Below are 15,953 nucleotides of genomic sequence, written 5' to 3'. Positions count from 1 at the left end.
TCAGCTCCTGCAGCCTCATGAGGCCCCAGCAAGAGCCCAGAGCCTGACTGGCACCAGGGCCTTGTGGCCACAGCCAGGGCTATGAAAACTAACTGTTCCAGTTCCGTCTGTAAGAAAATACATTTCAGTAAGTATATATATATTTTTTAAAGAGAGGATGTCTGTGAATTTAGCATCTCTGCTAAGACTTCCAGTGACCTCCCGCTCCCTGGCAACCGCCGGAGAGGCCGCTCGGCGCCCAGCAGGGGGCGCTGCCGCCCGCAATGGCGACCGCCCGGCGGAAGAGGGAGGGTCGGTCCTTCCGCAAGATGGCGGCGTCCAGGGGCAGCGTGGCCGGGGGGAAGATGAAGCGGCCAGCGGTCGCCCGCACTCGCCGCGGCGGGAAGTTGGCTCGGCTGCGGCAGTCGGTGCAGGACTTCGTGCAGGCAGCAGGCGACCAGCCGCAGCTGCCCCTGCTGAAGGACTCGGAGAGGCAGAACCGCAGGAGCCGCCGGGAAGCCAGGAAGGAGAAGCGCAGGCTCAAGCGGAGCCGCCGCCGCCGCCTCCAGCGCGGGGAGCCGGTGGAGGGACCCGCCGCCCCGGCCAAGCCGGCTGTGGCCAAGCCCGCTCCGGCCAAGTCCACTCCGCTCAAGCCGACTCCGACCAAGCCGGCTGCTGCCAAGCCCGCTCCGGCCAAGCCAGCTCCGACCAAGCCGGCTCCTGCCCCCCGCCCCGGAGCCGCCGCCGGGAAGAAGCGGCCGGAGCCGTCGGTCCCGGCGACGACACCCCGCGCAGCCCCCAGCCCCGGCTGGGCGCGGAAACGGGCCCTGCTGGAGGCCAATGAGGAGGAGGAGAGGGAGATCCGCCGGCTGGAGCGGCGGCTGGGGCTGGGCAAACGCCGCAAGAAGCGGGAGGGGAGCGCGGAGGAGGAGAGGCTGCCACAGAGCTTCCTGCGGGACGGGCTGGGCTACGTGCTGAGCGCCCTGGGCACCCGGGACGGGCTCAGCCAGCTGTGCGAGAGCAGCGACGAGGAGGAGACCCCGGAACCCCGGCAGAGCCAGCCCGGACCCCGGGAGAACCAGCCCGGGCCGGCGGAGGACGAGGAGGAGCAAGAAGAGGACGAAGATGAGGAGGACGATGCCTCAGACCCCTCCGAGAGGGGTGATGTGGAAGGACAGTGGGAGAGCGAGAGCTCGGCCCCCGAGGACAGCGGGGAGCCTGAGGCCAGCGAGCACCCGGAAGAGGAGGAGGAGCAGGAGGAAGATGATGAGGAGGAGGTGAGGTGTCCACCTCAGATAACACAAAGAGGCTGAGAGAGTTGGGGTGTTCAGCCTGGAGACGAGAAGGCTCTGGGGAGACCTTACTGTGGCCTTTCAGTGCTTGAAAGTGGCCTGTGAGAAAGATGGGGGGACAGACTTTTTAGCAGGGCCTGTTGCAGTAGGACAAGGAGTGATAGTTTTAAACTAAAGGAGAGGAGATTCAGGCTGGAGATCAGGAAGAAATTTCTTACACTGAGGGTGGTGAAGCACTGGCCCAGGTTGCCCAGAGAGGTGGTGGATGCCCCATCCCTGGAGACATCCCAGGCCAGGCTGGACAGGGCTCTGAGCAACCTGAGCTGGTGAAGATGTCCCTGCTCATGGCAGGGGTGGCACTGGATGAGCTTTGAAGGTCCCTTCCAACCCAGACTATTCTATGATTCTATGAAACCTGCTGCTTAAACTGCATTCCACAACCTGAACCCAAATGGGTCACGTAGCCCACATGGCACTAACTTAAGCTGTAAGTCCGTCTGCAGCTGATAAAACCAAGACTTAGGATGTCAGGTTTTAGTAGTAATAACTTAAAGAAAATTTCCTGTAAAGGAAAGGGGGTTTGCTGCCCTCAAGGCAGTCGTAACTTATTGTGTGCTTCTTTTCTGTATGAAGTTCTTCCTTTGACATTAGTTACTAGATGGTAAAATACATGCTTAACTAGAAGTTTGGTGTATTAATCTTAAGTAGAAATGTATATTTGTTTCCAAATATTTAGATACTAGTCTCATTTGGTATCTTATTTTGTTTTCCTGCTAAGAGTCATAATCACAATGCTACGAAGTATGTTCCCCCTCATGTAAGAAAAGTTCAGGAGACACTAGATGACAAGAAAAGAGAGGAATTGGGAAGACTGAAGAAAATGGTGAATGGTCTCATTAATAGGTAATGTAATAAGGAAAGTCATTAATCTTTCCGGTTTGATGTGACAGTGCTCATCATTCAAAGAAAAGTGGCAATGATGTGACTTTTCTCTTCACAAACTGATTTTAAGTTGGCAATCATGTCTGCTATTCTTAATAATAATTATCTTTGTTGATAGAAATTCTTCAAAGCTGGTCGTTACAGAAGTTGAAAAATCTAGAAAATAAATTTAAGTTTGGGCTGAATTCCACACAGCAGTTGCCTGCACGTGCTGGGTATAATTCACTAAGTGTCACTTGGCATATGCCTATAAAAAAACCTCATAGTGTGAGCTATGACCCGCCAAAAAAGGCATTTTATTTTTTTAGTTATATAAAACTAAATTTCTTCAACACTACAACTGAGGAGGAGCTCATAGCTCTGTATTGCTCATAGTTTAAAGTACTGAACAACAGAAAAAGTAATTAACACTTTCACGTGTTTGTAATTTTAGAGTATTTTAAAAATAGAAAGCAGCTGGCATTTTCTTATAGCTTTGTTATTTGTAAAATGCAGACTACAGTCTACAGTTTGTTCGGTTGTTTAGAATGTGATATATGTTAGCAAAGTGTGAGGTATTTTCATACTTAATTTCTCCAAGGACAGCGATGCGCCATAGTTAGAACTGCTAGTAACAAGTCTGTTTTCTTGTAATAATAAGTTCAGTGTGACAGTAAGCACATTGACAGTGCTTTGTTAATACTGCTGCTAACCTGTAAAAACAGGTTAATATTTAAAAAGAATACTAAACATATGTTGTATTTTTTTTTAGTTTAGTGAACACAGCAAAATACAGAAGGTCCCTTCCAGTCATCTTTTCAGTCTTCTTCAGCCAAGCTAGTTTCTCTAAATAGAATAGGTTTCACTTCAGGTAAATTGAAAAATATGGAACTGTGTAAAATAAGAAGCAACAAATGCTGGATTTTGTTTCTCAATAGGCTGAGTGAACCGAATTTGGCCTCCATTAGTGGGCAGATGGAAGAGCTCTACATGTCCAACAGTAGGAAGGACATGAATGATACTCTGACCGATATTCTCATGAATGCCTGTGTGACCCCAGTTGCCATGCCTGCAAGACTGATGATGGAGCATGTCCTTTTGGTCAGCATTCTTCATCATAACGTAGGAATTGAGGTAATTCTTGTGATTAGGACTAATTTTGTTTAATAGTGTCTATAGTAGACTGTTTTCCTTGATATTTTGTTTTAGTTGCATTTTAGTTTTTGATTGTATGTTGCTAAAAAGCATCTCTAGTTGAATTTCATCAGTATTTGTAGCTTATTTGCAAGGTGTCTATAAGTGGAAGGGACCAAGTGTGTTGCTTTGTCTGATTAATTTATTTCCTTCATGGGTTACCTCTGATCACTTATAAAAACATCAGTTTTTTCACCAAAATGTTTCTGCATCCATAAAACTGATTTTTTAAGCTTCAGGTTTCCTCTTTAATGACACTAGTCCATTTCTGCTCTCTTGGGTATATGAGGATATTGTTTTAGAACAATGTTTATTCAGATAAGGAAAGTGTTGCAGTTACAGAAATCCTTTTACATCCATTGAAAAAGTCCTTTTTAAAGCCAATCATGCAAATTATCAGTGGAATTAATTAGGTATACCAATGACTCCAGAATATCAAAAACTTCAAAAAGCATTGCAACATTTTTTGGCTTTCGTGTGTGTGTGTGTTTTTAAGCCTGATGAATGATTTGGATAAAATATCTCTTGCTTACTATTCAGAAGCAGCAGAAACTACTGATGTCAACTGAGGTGTTTAAACACTTTGTTCCCATCAAGTTCCATTTTCTTTCTGTGGCTCCATTCCAAAGTTATGTGAATGCAAGTTGTTCAGTTTGTCATACAGTGACCTGAATGCTGTCTCTGAAATCATATTAAATATCAGATGGATGCAATTACAGCAGCTTTCTCCACACAGCCTTACCATTGCACTTTTTTTTTGTTCCTCTTTGCTGCTTGAAAGGCAGTTCTGACTGCAAATATAATAATACAATGCTTTTTTAAGACAAGAAGCACAATGTTTTTAGAAGTCGAAGCTTTGCAAAATACGTAGTAATAGCATTTAGATATAGATAAACTAATAGGTATTAGAAAAAGTTGATATCCAGACTGTCTTCTGTACCACTAACTCTGTTACACAGCATCTTTGAATCTGAGACTGTAGTATTTAAGTGTATTACAAAGCCCCGTTATTCTTTCTGTGAAATAAAGGTAGAATATGCATTACGGGGATGCGTGATAGCACAGCTGTGTTTTAGATTAGTTTGAGCAATGCAGAAGTCGGGATTCTAGTAGCTGTTTTTATACGTTTGTGCGATTTGTTGGATGGTTAACATTTAATATCGTCAAGGCTTGTAATGCAAGTTCTGCTACTGGGACTTCTGGTTTTCATAAGAACAATCAGCAAATATTCGCACTATAATAATGGAGGCATCTTGTTTAGCAGTACATTATCTACCTATATTTTGGCATACTTTTAAATTCCAGTCTTTAGCATCAGGTCTCTTTTCACAAATATAGAGATTCCGTGCGTGTCCATGAAAACTGTGTGAACAAATACATTCTGATGTGTGTATAGTGCAGGTTCATAACATTTGCTTGTCTTGCATGGACTTTAAAAGGCAACTGGGTGGTGTAAATAACGTGTACTTCAAGAAAATGTCACACCACTTAGATATTTGTATTTGTCAATGTAAAACATCCATATTGCTTGAGAGAAGCAACAATATTTCTTTAAAATTAATAGTGTCAATGCCCCCAAAATTAATGTTGTACAGATGTCTGTAAAATCTACTTATGCTTAACTGCTGGATTTTTTTTCCCCCTTAATGGAACTGTTGCCAGGTCGGTGCTCACTTTTTGGAAGCTGTGGTGAAGAAATTTGATGAACTCTGTAAAAGTGATGTCGAAGGGAAAGAATGTGAAAATCTTCTTGCCTTGATTGCTCACTTGTATAACTTCCATGTGGTTCATTCCCTGCTGATCTTTGATATTCTGAAGAAGCTTGTTAGCACTTTCACTGAGAAAGAGATTGAGTTGATTTTGTTCCTTCTGAAAAACGTGGGCTTTTCCTTAAGAAAAGATGATGCATTGGCTTTGAAGGAACTGATCACCGAAGCCCAGAAGAAAGCAAACACAGCAGACAAGAAACTCCAGGATCAGACTAGGGTATGTGTGTGTATTTTAAAGATTTTCTGCTCTGACTAGATTTAATAACCATTTGGATACATGTGTTAATTTACCAAAATGTTCTCTGCTACACTCTATTTAGATTCTAAGTTACCATTAGTGTTCAGTCGTTGCATTCAGTTGTTTGCATTTGTCTTTCTCCATTAGTTCTTAGGACACAGACACCAAAATGCTTGTAATGGGTGAGACTAGGACTGGTTTGCACCTTATGGCATGGACAGTGCTTCTGTTTCATGATACTTTGTATGCTTAAAAAAATAGTCACTGAGGCATGGTGTTTGCCAGATTAAGCTTTGAATTGAAGCTTGAACACGAATGAATATAAAAGGAGTTAAAGTGAACACCCTTCTCCGTATTCATATAATCTAAATTTTGATGTGCATTGCCAGCTGAGCTGCTTATTTTCACAGAACAATAATCTTAAAGTACACTCTCTACTTTATTAGGTGAACTCACAGCACATAATTCACAGAAATATCTCTTCTCCCAATAGGTTCGTTTTATGCTAGAGACGATGTTGGCGCTAAGGAATAATGACATGCGTAAGATTCCTGGTTATGATCCTGAACCAGTTGAAAAACTCCGCAAATTGCAAAGAACACTGGTGAGAACTTTCTTGCCATATGTACTATAGCTGTTCTTCAGCCAGATGTAATTACATGTATTGTATGCTGGCCTGATGGGCTATAGCTTTTTAAAATTCATTTAACAGTCTGAAACTCTTGTGGACAAAAATAACTTCTTAAATATGATCTCCTGTGTCCAAGTTAAGTCAGCATTCAACCAGCCTTCTGCAAAATAGTTTGGGAAAGGGCATAAATATTTACCCAAAGTCTTTGCCTCAAAGTCCTGTGTTTGAAAAAGAGATTGTGGGGTGTTTAATAATTGTGCAGAAGAAATGAGTCAGTATGATGAGTTTTGTTTCTTTTCTTTAATAGATTTTTGCATGCTGACACCTGCTTCAAACTTCACCAGAGTTATTTTGGAAGTCTAACACTTCTGAAAACCTGAATGTTTTTTCTTCCTTGGTTTGGTTTGTTTTGTTTTTTGGTGAAGAGAGGGTGTTTCGTCTAGAACACCACAGTGTAAAATCTGTCACAGTGATGGTCTCTGTGGATTGAGAACTAATTCATTTTCACAAGACTTGAATCCGTTTCTGGAGTGCATGTATCTCCAGCTTGAAAATGAATACTGCTTGTCTACAACACCTGTAGCATCTTAATTTTCAGAAATTTGTATGTGCAGGGTGTGCACATCAGTGACAACAGGCCAGGCAAAAATAAGCTAGGCAGCCTAATTCTGTAGAACTTCCTCCCTTAAGTTTTTGCAGTTCTCTTAATATGATTCTAGAGTCTTCTGTTGAAAATTCTTATTTTGTACAAAGAATTTCAACTTTTTGTTGTTTGAATTGTACAAAACTTAAGGCAGTTTGTCATTTCATTTTATTTAGTCACGAGTATTCAAAAGAAAATCAAGACCAGACTGTAAGATGCTACAACTGATTTTCAATGTCAGCATCAAGTCTGAATTCTAATCACGTTTTATGAGTGGAAGATGGCTACTCTTTTATTTTTTAATTTTTAGAAGAGAGGATCAACTGAAGAACTTCTAAATGTAGATTTAAGCAACTTCTTGTGTTTGAGGAATTAGAGCATATGGGGAACTTGTAAGTTCTTTTCAGGTTGATGAGTGAACATGTGAAGACCTTTGTGGTGATGAAGTTATTTGTTTAAAGTATTTGTTTACAAGTAATTTTGAGTAATTCATGTATTTGTAGTTTTCTTTGTTTGTTGGGTTTTTTGTTTGTTTGTTGGTTTGGTTTGTTTTATTTTGTTTGGTTTTTTTAATAAAAACAACAAAAAAACCCACTTTCAACTAAAAGCTTTTGGATTCTTTGTATTTTGCTATTCAAGGTTCACAGCAGTGGTTCTGGTAAAGAAACTCAGCTCCGCGTGTCCCTGGAATCTCTCCTCAGCGCCGATCGGGTTGGTCGCTGGTGGATCGTAGGGTCGTCCTGGAGCGGAGCACCCATGATTAATGAGACAAACAGGAATACTCAGCAAAACCTGCAGATAGGAAAGGTAAATCCAAGCAGTGCTGGTTAGGAGTCTAAATGTTTGTGATCTTTTGAATGTTCTTCATACAGGTGAATAAGTTTATTTCAGAGCCCACCAAAAAAACCCTTCATGAGCTCTTGTAAGACTAAGCCTTTGCAATGTGAATTCTGCTCTTCTATTTTTCAAAATGTTGTTCTAATGCACTTCATAAGAGGTATTGCTACAAGTGTTCTGGTATAGCTTGTTTTTTCTTATCCTGTGGAATTGCAAAAGTAACTTACATCAGTGGAAGAAGAAACTTGATTTAAACATGGATTTGCTAGTATGAGTTCTGACAGGTAGTGTTGTCTGTCTGTGAGTGGCATATATCCAAGCGGATTCTAAAATGAGTATGGCGAGATGTTCTTGGTGTCTTACATTAGAGAAGCACGTGTTTAAAATAATTAATTGTATTTCCCTAGTTGAAAAAGTTCCTGATGATGTCTGTGCCTCTGGACAAAAGCTCAGGAGCTTTGGACTGATGCTTCACAGTTCACTGGAGATCTTCATTAATGGTCTTATTAGAGGCTGCACAGAAACAGCATTCTTAAAGCAAGCATAAATAAAATAGCTTTTGTTTTTCAGGTGAGTGCAAAGATAATGGAGCTTGCTCGTAAGCAGAGGATGAACACTGATATCAGGAGAAGTATATTTTGTGTCTTGATGATAAGTGAAGACTTCATGGATGCCTTTGAAAAGCTTCTCAAGTAAGTACAGATTAGCGCAGAGGACAGCCCAGAACTAAAAATAGCATTTGCTGAATTGTACAAATATCACTGCTGGTCTGGGTCTAAGAGCATTTAATTGATAATACAATTAAAGGTGAGCGTTGCTAGTGGTCCACGTGGGGTAAGAAAGCAGGAGAGGGACCAAAACCCTGGTGTAAGGACTAGCAGGGGGCAGGCAGAACTGACTGGCAGTCAGAGGAAGGGAGTGATCCCTGTTACTGTCACTCGTGTCTGTAACTGTGATTTACAGAATCTTTTGGCTTCAGGAGCCTGTATCTTTTTGCACTGAAGGTGTCTGTCCCTGTGTAGCGGGTGGAACTCTGTTGCAGGTTTGCGTCCTTACAGAGGCAGCCCAAAAGCCCCTTCAGGACATCTCTTTGTCACTGGGTTTCTGTACTACTGCTGCTTCCTTCTTGCCACCTTGTTCAGCCATCTTGCAGGTCTCTGTCCGTACTTGCGTGACCTGGTAGTGCTCTAGCACCTCCACTTCCCTCTGGCAGGATTTATTAGCTTTGGATTTGCTCCAGGGTCACATTTCATGTTAAGACCAGTTTCCTTATCACTTGGCAAACAGCTCTTTAGAAGAAGATGTGATCAGGGAAAAGCTCAAACCAAGCTGTTCTTTGTGTTTGTCAGAATATTAATTGTAAGTCTGTAGTAACTGGGAGGGGAGAGATCAGGTCTGAACTTTTCTATTGCAGCCTTGTAATTCAAGGGAATTGTCTTACCAGGATGGCATGCAATTATTTAATTTGCTAACCAAATCAAAACAGACTTTGTAATAAAGTCAACTAATATTTGATTAAATGCCACTTCTGCAAAACACAGCTTGAATTTAAGACTGTGATGGAGTCATTCCAATATCTTAATATGGCCTGTTCAATTAAAGGAAATTAGCTGCTGCTGCTGCAGTTCTTGCCAAGACCTGGTAGCTCAATTTGCAAATTGATCCTTGACTCTCATCCGTGCTATTTAAACCGGTTTACAAATCTGTGTACATACAGGCGTGGCAGAAAAACTCTGTCTGCAGATTGCCCGGTGTGTTGATCCTGATTTTTATACAGCAAACTCAAAGACAGAGGAATTCTCAAACCTGCCCACATCTGGCAGAGCATAATGGAAGGTACACAGAATTGTTGGTGAAGGAATTAACTGTGATGTGAACATGCGTTCCAGAGCGTGTGGGAATTCATACTTACATGTTTGCTGTCAGTCACACGAGAAAGAGAATGAGAAATATATGAAGAAATATTTTAACTGTGCTTGTTGATTCATCTGCTGCTAGATCTCTGGCAGGGCTGAGGTGTGGTTAAATGGTAATTTAAACCATTTTAAATCCAGGCTGCTATAGTTCTGCTTGTCTTCCTCCTCCTTACATCAAAAGAAAGTAATTAGTTTGAAGCCGGAACAGCTCCCTGAAGTGGCTCAGCTTGTGATTGCTGAAGTGTCAGTGTGAGGGGAGGGTTGGGAACATTGCTGAAGACAAAGAGAGTGAGATTTGATGTATTTCATCAGCTGAAAGGCTGCACCTCTTCTGAAACCACAGATTCGCACGTGAGGGGGAATGAATGCTGCTAAGTTTGATGAAGAGGCAATTTTTAAAGCTATTTCATAGAGGTGAAGAATTTGAGAAACTTCACCTCTCATGAAAAAAATGGAAACTTGTAAAAGTATTGTATTTGTAGTGTGACGTGTAATTCAGAGTAGTGAGTATGTGATGGTATTTTCTGAAACAATTTGTTGCTATTTTGAATCTAAAGGAAATGATGGGCTTGGGCTTGAACTGATGACAACTAACTTTAGAGGCAGGCTTCTGCTGGGGATAAATAATCTGCTCCAGAGACATTTGTTGTGTGGTGGGGGGAAATTCTTAAAGTGATCAAGACATGCAAGTCCGTGGGAATATTGTAACTCATGACTGATTTAATAGGTGAAGCAGTTGAATATTATTTATCTAAGATTATGAGGCTTATGAAATCTGTATAAGGTTTATGGTGAAGCTCAGCAGTGAGAGACAATCCCAGCTCTTCAATTTTAGTTGTTTAGGAATGCTAGCTCTAAAATGAGAAAATACTGCTAGGTCTGCGAAGAAGTGAAGGGAGGAACAAAGCTGAATATTCAAGTGCTGATGTACTTGCTTACAGCCATCTGGCAACATGAATATTTCTTAAATAAGCAAGTCATGATAGAAGCGATCACAGAATGATCTTAAAGGTGTTTTCCAACTAAAATCATCGAGTCGAACCGTTAACACAAGGAATAGGAGAGTGTGTCAGATTAGTGACAGCAATGTAACAAGTCTATTAAATGCACGTCTGGTGGCTGAAAACCTCTGTATTTGAAAAAAGAAAACACAAACCTTGTTGCTCTGTAATAAAGTTAAATAGAACTTGGCTGATGGGAGAGCAAGCAAGTCGTATCACAGACACAGCACTTGTAGCACTGGTCTCTATTGCAGAAGCAGACTTGGAAGTTTTCGCTGCTCATTAACAATCAGCCTAGAAATCATACCAGATTTTCATATTGTAAAACCTTAAATTCTGGTGTTTTTTGGCTGGAAGACAATATTTTCTCTGTTAATCTGGCATGTGTCTGTGATCAAATGCAATGGCAGATGTGTGGAGGTGTGTACAAATGAGAGATATTAGACTCAAGCAATGACGAACTGTACTCTACAGATGGTAGAGCAACTTCCAGTTGAGTCCAACTCAGTTAGAAAATACACTTGAGTTATACCGAAGCCATAAGAAACTGGAGCTTGAAGCAATGCGAAGAATTTTGTTTGACATTTTTTCAGGTTATAATACAAAGCATTTTTCATTTTAATTGGTTTTAACACTGCCAAGCATTTGGCAGCCCTGAAAGCTCAATCATATTGTGCACAGAACAAGCACATTGTGAGTTAGTTATTGTTCCCCACCAAAGTGGTTTGGGCCTCTTTTAGAGAAGGCTGCTCAGTCCTTGGCCTTTATACCAACATAAGTACTCATGGATACTGTTTGCTTTAGACTTTTTTTGTGGTTTTTAAGGTGGTTTGAAATCACTGATTGCATCCCTTTAGGCTATATCAAACAATAATGAATTTCAAGTATTATGTAGCAATGAGTTGACCTAGAAATGAAAATATTCTTATCACCAAGTAGGAGAAACAAACTATTTTCTTATGCCTAGTAAGTACCACGGAAGTGAAGGGCCCTGGACATGTTTCTCTAAATAGGCTTATGCTGATCCAAAGGCTGGTTTTCCTCCTGTGACCATAGGTACAAGTGTGAGACAACCACAACAGGGTCCTACGGTTCTCGTTTCACTATTTAGCTTTCTCGTTGGTGCCCTGTGCAGCAGCGCTTGCTGCGGTGCTGAACTTGATGATCCTTGTGGGTCCCTTCTGACTCAGGACATGCTATGGTAGTACTGCTGCTGCTTTCCAGGGCACAAAAGCCTGTGACAACAGAGCCCTCTCCTCTGTTTTTCTTCACAACCACAAAGTAGGCAATGTCTCCTTCCCCAGGGGGTGATTCTATCTGTATCATTCCACTCCTGGCTGTTGAGGTCTGGCTTTGCAGCCACCCCTTTAACACTGATAACACTGCAGCGTTTCCATATTGCCATACCAGGACCCAGTCTGAAGGGTTTGGGTTTATTCAGTGTTTTAAAGACTTTGTGAGAACCTTTTAAGAAGTAAAATTTCATGTGGTGTTCGGGTTTGTTTTTTCCAAGTATTACTCTGGGACATTGTAGCTCTTCCTTTGTGACAGTGATTTTTTCCTTACTAAATGATTATCATTCTCTTGCTAAATTTTAGGCTTGGACTGAAAGATCAGCAGGAGAGAGAAATCATTCATGTGATCCTTTACTGCTGCTTGCAGGAGAAGACATATAACCCCTTCTATGCGTTTTTGGCTAACAAGTTTTGTGAATGTGAAAGACGATTTCAGGTGAAGAAAAATCTGTTTCTATTTTAGTGTCGTTCTTGTGGTTAGAGAGTTATTAAATACCTGAGAATGGATGCATGCCTGGTAAGATCTTGATCCTGAGGAAGAATTCTGCTGATATAGCTTATGCATTCAGTAAGGCATTCTCATGGTCAGATATGAACAGGAAATAAAACAACTGTTGCAGAAGGTTTGCTTTCCTCCGTTTTACACATTTTAAAAGAACTGAAGAGTCTGATCAAGCAGCTGTGTTAATTAACAGAGGGCTCGTAAGGAACAGAAGGTTGAAAGGTTTAGTTATGTTGTTACTCACTTAAACAGTCACTTGATTTGTAGTATTTTTTTTTTCCTTTGACACTTAGGTGACATTTCAGTTCAGTATTTGGGACAAAATCAGAGATTTGGAAAACCTGTCAGCCACGGCCGTCTCCAACTTGGTCTCGCTGTTAGCTCACTTAATAAGGACAAAATCATTGCCACTTTCTGTCCTCAAGGTTGGTCTGTTTTCTTTTCAAAATACTTCTGTGTTTTCTTTGCATTTGCTACTTCTATGAAAAATGTGCTTTCTCTGTCAGCTTACTGGTACTTTAGCTGTTCACGGTCGTAAGCCAAGACAAAACTTGTTCTAAAATTACCAAATTAGTCCAATTGATTATGGTAATGATGTCACTGGGGAAAAGGGAACCTGTGGTAAGCCAGGCATATAGAAACTCTAAAGTTCTATATCCAGAGCAGTTGTAAGATTATTTTCTTCAGAATATCCAGAGTTGGAACTGAGACCCCCTCATTTAGAGGCTTTGTTAGCGGATTCTGTGCTATGCTTTTTAGCTGATGTTGATTTTTGGTTTTCTTAGATCAGGAAGAAATCTACTGAGCATTTGCATTTCAGAATGGGGAGTCCATAGAATATTATTAGAAGAATAACTGAAATATGTTAAACAGCCAGTTATGTGCTGTGTCCTAGATACTTCGGAAGTATTTATCTAGTTGAGAAATTATATCTAGTATTCTGGTACTGTTAGAAAGGTTATTTCTTAGAAACTTCTCTGCTTTCCATATTGATTGTCTTTTGGAGGCAGCATTCTCAGCTAATTCTTCTGTGCCAAGCTTAAGACTCTGTATATATGGGAAGCCAGTTGGTGTGCTAAAAGTTGTTTGTTTAGAAAAGAATTCAGCTGTTTAAAATTTGAATTTATCTAGTTTTCTGTCTTTCTCTACTAGGTAATTGAATTCAGCGAACTAGACAAACCCAAAGTCCGTTTCTTGCGCCAAGTATTAAGTATGCTGTTAATCAAAGCAGATGCTGAAGAAATTAGTGACATTTTTGTGAGGTAAGTGGTCAGAGAGATCTCCGAGGAACCCTTGGGGAGTAGTGATTTAGATGATAAAAAGTTTGCTTATTTTGTTTGGAATTATACAGTGCCTTTTCCAAAGGTCAGCGATCCATCCCTTAAAAAGGAAGCTCACCTGGGTGAGTGGGGGCAAGTGTATCAGTTGTGTGTTAGCACAGGCTCTGATATAGATAAAACTGTGAGAAGCGTTACACAAAACAAGGCTTTTGGATATTCCACGTATCATTTTGGTCACAGGATTTTTATAAGCGGAGCTCTGTAATTACCTGCTTTCCTTCTTGTTTCACCTTCTGTGTGCAGTGGGATTCACTCTCCCAGCAATCTTTGCTAGTAGGTGTCATTAGTGTAAGAAAGAAGAATAAAGAAATACTATTGAGGTTTTGGGGATTTTTTTTTTTTTTAATTTAAATCAATGTTGTCGGGAAAATCTCATTTTCATGTATGAGACAGGATAGACTGGGAAATCTCTAACTTTGGAGATGATTAGGGCTTGAGTGGGTAAGACTCAGAGCAGTCTGGCCACACTTACACGTTAGTCTGGCTTTAAACAGGAGGTCGGACAAGGTGACCTACCAACATCCTTTCTGACTTAAATTATTCCATGATTTTGTTGTATTAAATTTGCAAAGTCACATAAAGTTAGGAAACAAATAAGTGATGATGTTTCAGCCATTACGCTGCAACACAAGGAAGCTCAAACGTGGTGTTTGCCTCATTTTTTGCTGTAATTGTTTACATAAAGCAAGCCTAAGGCTCCAATATTCCATTTTATTGTTGAGGATCAATTGTGTGTTGAGTGTGTTTGGGCTGTTTGCCAAACCAATGTTGACTTGCTGGTAATTTGAAAACCTCTTCAGAAAATCTTTTATAGGGTAGATTTTATTTCTACATCTCTATTTGAAAAAATATGAAGAAAAAAGAGAATTCAGAAACAGTAGAAAACTAAATAGTATATTTGATCTGTATCTTTACAGGGTGTCTGACAACCCCAAACTGGGAGTGCTACGGGAAGGCTTGAAACTCTTCCTGACCCACTTCTTACTGAAAAACGCACAAGCCCAAAAGAGTGCTGAAGAATTTAGCTTATTAAAGGAAAGAGTTGAACTGGCAACAAAGGCTTTGCAAGCAAAAGAATCCAAATTGAAACTGTAGTCCTGTCTTTTGAATAAAACATATGGAAAAACTAGGTCTACATGAAGATGCAAAGCTTCATTACTCTTTCCCACCCAAATAACTGAGAATGAGGAGAGCGATATTATTCCAAAGTAACCATTTTTTGATGTAAACAGTTACTTTGCTCCACGCACTCTTTACAGGTTCGAATGAAGGCGATTCAAGGCTTTCCTGTAGAAAGGGATAATATTTTGGGTAAGTCCCTTTTTAGCACAGGTGTTTGTGTTGATGATTCGTATCTGGGGAAGAGAATGAATTTCCATTCTGTCATACTCCAAATCAACCCTAGCGTTCTGTATTCCACATTCTAACCTTTCATTTAAAATAATTGTAGACTACCGACCACTGGATATTAAAGAAACAGTGTTAAGGCTTTTAATATGTATTAATACTTGCCTGAAGAAATAGGCCACTAGATGGCACAAGTACTGGTGAGTCCGTTTGGGAAGAAATGAACTTTTTTCTTAAAGTGTTGAAGTTATCCACTAATTCTATGAATTGTTTACCTGACTGAGGGTCAGGAAAAGATCTTCAGTTGGATTCAAAGTTGTAGCAAAGACCTGAAGATCTGATTTTTCCCAATTATATTGGGTTCAAAATCGCAGCATAGTTATATTGCTCTTTTAACGTGTTTTTCTCAGCTTTAAAATTGAAGTTTTCTAACACTTGTAATAATCAGATTTTTCTAGTCATAAAAAACAATAGCAGTGTCAGTCTTAATAAGAGAATACTTTCCTTAAGAATTAGCTTCCATTTTCCATTCAGATGTTTAAAAAACACTTGTACATTTATTTCCATAATGCTCAGTGCTGAGTGGTTTGTTTCTTTTGTCACCACTACACATTAAACTGATTTTTCTAAAGGCTTTGCTGTTTGCATTCGCTTTACTCTAGACGGCTTCCCAGGAGGAGACTGACCTTATATTGGAGGGAGAAACGCTCTCTAGTCTGCAGTGGGTGCTATATCTGCCTTATCTACCTGTGCAGGAGCTGCCAGCCCTGTATCTGTGACCAGACTTGCCCTCTGGTGCTCCATAGGCCACTCAATTATCGTTTCTCCTAATTGCATTTGATACCAATTGATCTGTTCTGCTGCTTTGCATCTGTCCCTGGTGGGAAAATTTGCTCCCAGGAGGCACCCTTAGAAAATTTTCAGTTCTGCAGCGAGAGAGAGACAAGATAACGGTGATGATGATGACAATGATGACTATTATTATTATCATTATTATTATATCAAAGAGTTGAATGTAGAATACTGTGCTTATTCGGTTGTACTTGAA

General features: G+C 40.6%; 1 protein-coding gene across 1 annotated transcript; it reads left to right on the top strand.

The window, feature by feature from the left end:
• The first annotated feature begins 253 nt into the window (after positions 1 to 253).
• On the top strand, positions 254 to 15,539 carry NOM1 (nucleolar protein with MIF4G domain 1). The gene is made up of 11 exons (XM_065832695.2): positions 254 to 1,256; positions 2,050 to 2,174; positions 3,131 to 3,326; positions 5,049 to 5,372; positions 5,887 to 5,997; positions 7,307 to 7,474; positions 8,075 to 8,196; positions 12,020 to 12,152; positions 12,512 to 12,643; positions 13,371 to 13,480; positions 14,476 to 15,539. Exons 1-11 carry the CDS (start codon positions 264 to 266, stop codon positions 14,651 to 14,653), a joined length of 2,592 nt encoding a protein of 863 aa, XP_065688767.1. The 5' UTR covers positions 254 to 263; the 3' UTR covers positions 14,654 to 15,539.
• The last annotated feature ends 414 nt before the right edge of the window (positions 15,540 to 15,953 follow it).

Source organism: Patagioenas fasciata, chromosome 2 (assembly GCF_037038585.1).
Source record: "Patagioenas fasciata isolate bPatFas1 chromosome 2, bPatFas1.hap1, whole genome shotgun sequence".
NCBI lineage: Eukaryota > Metazoa > Chordata > Aves > Columbiformes > Columbidae > Patagioenas > Patagioenas fasciata.
Note: the sequence above shows the minus strand (reverse complement) of the source record. Positions and strands in the feature narration are given on the sequence as shown.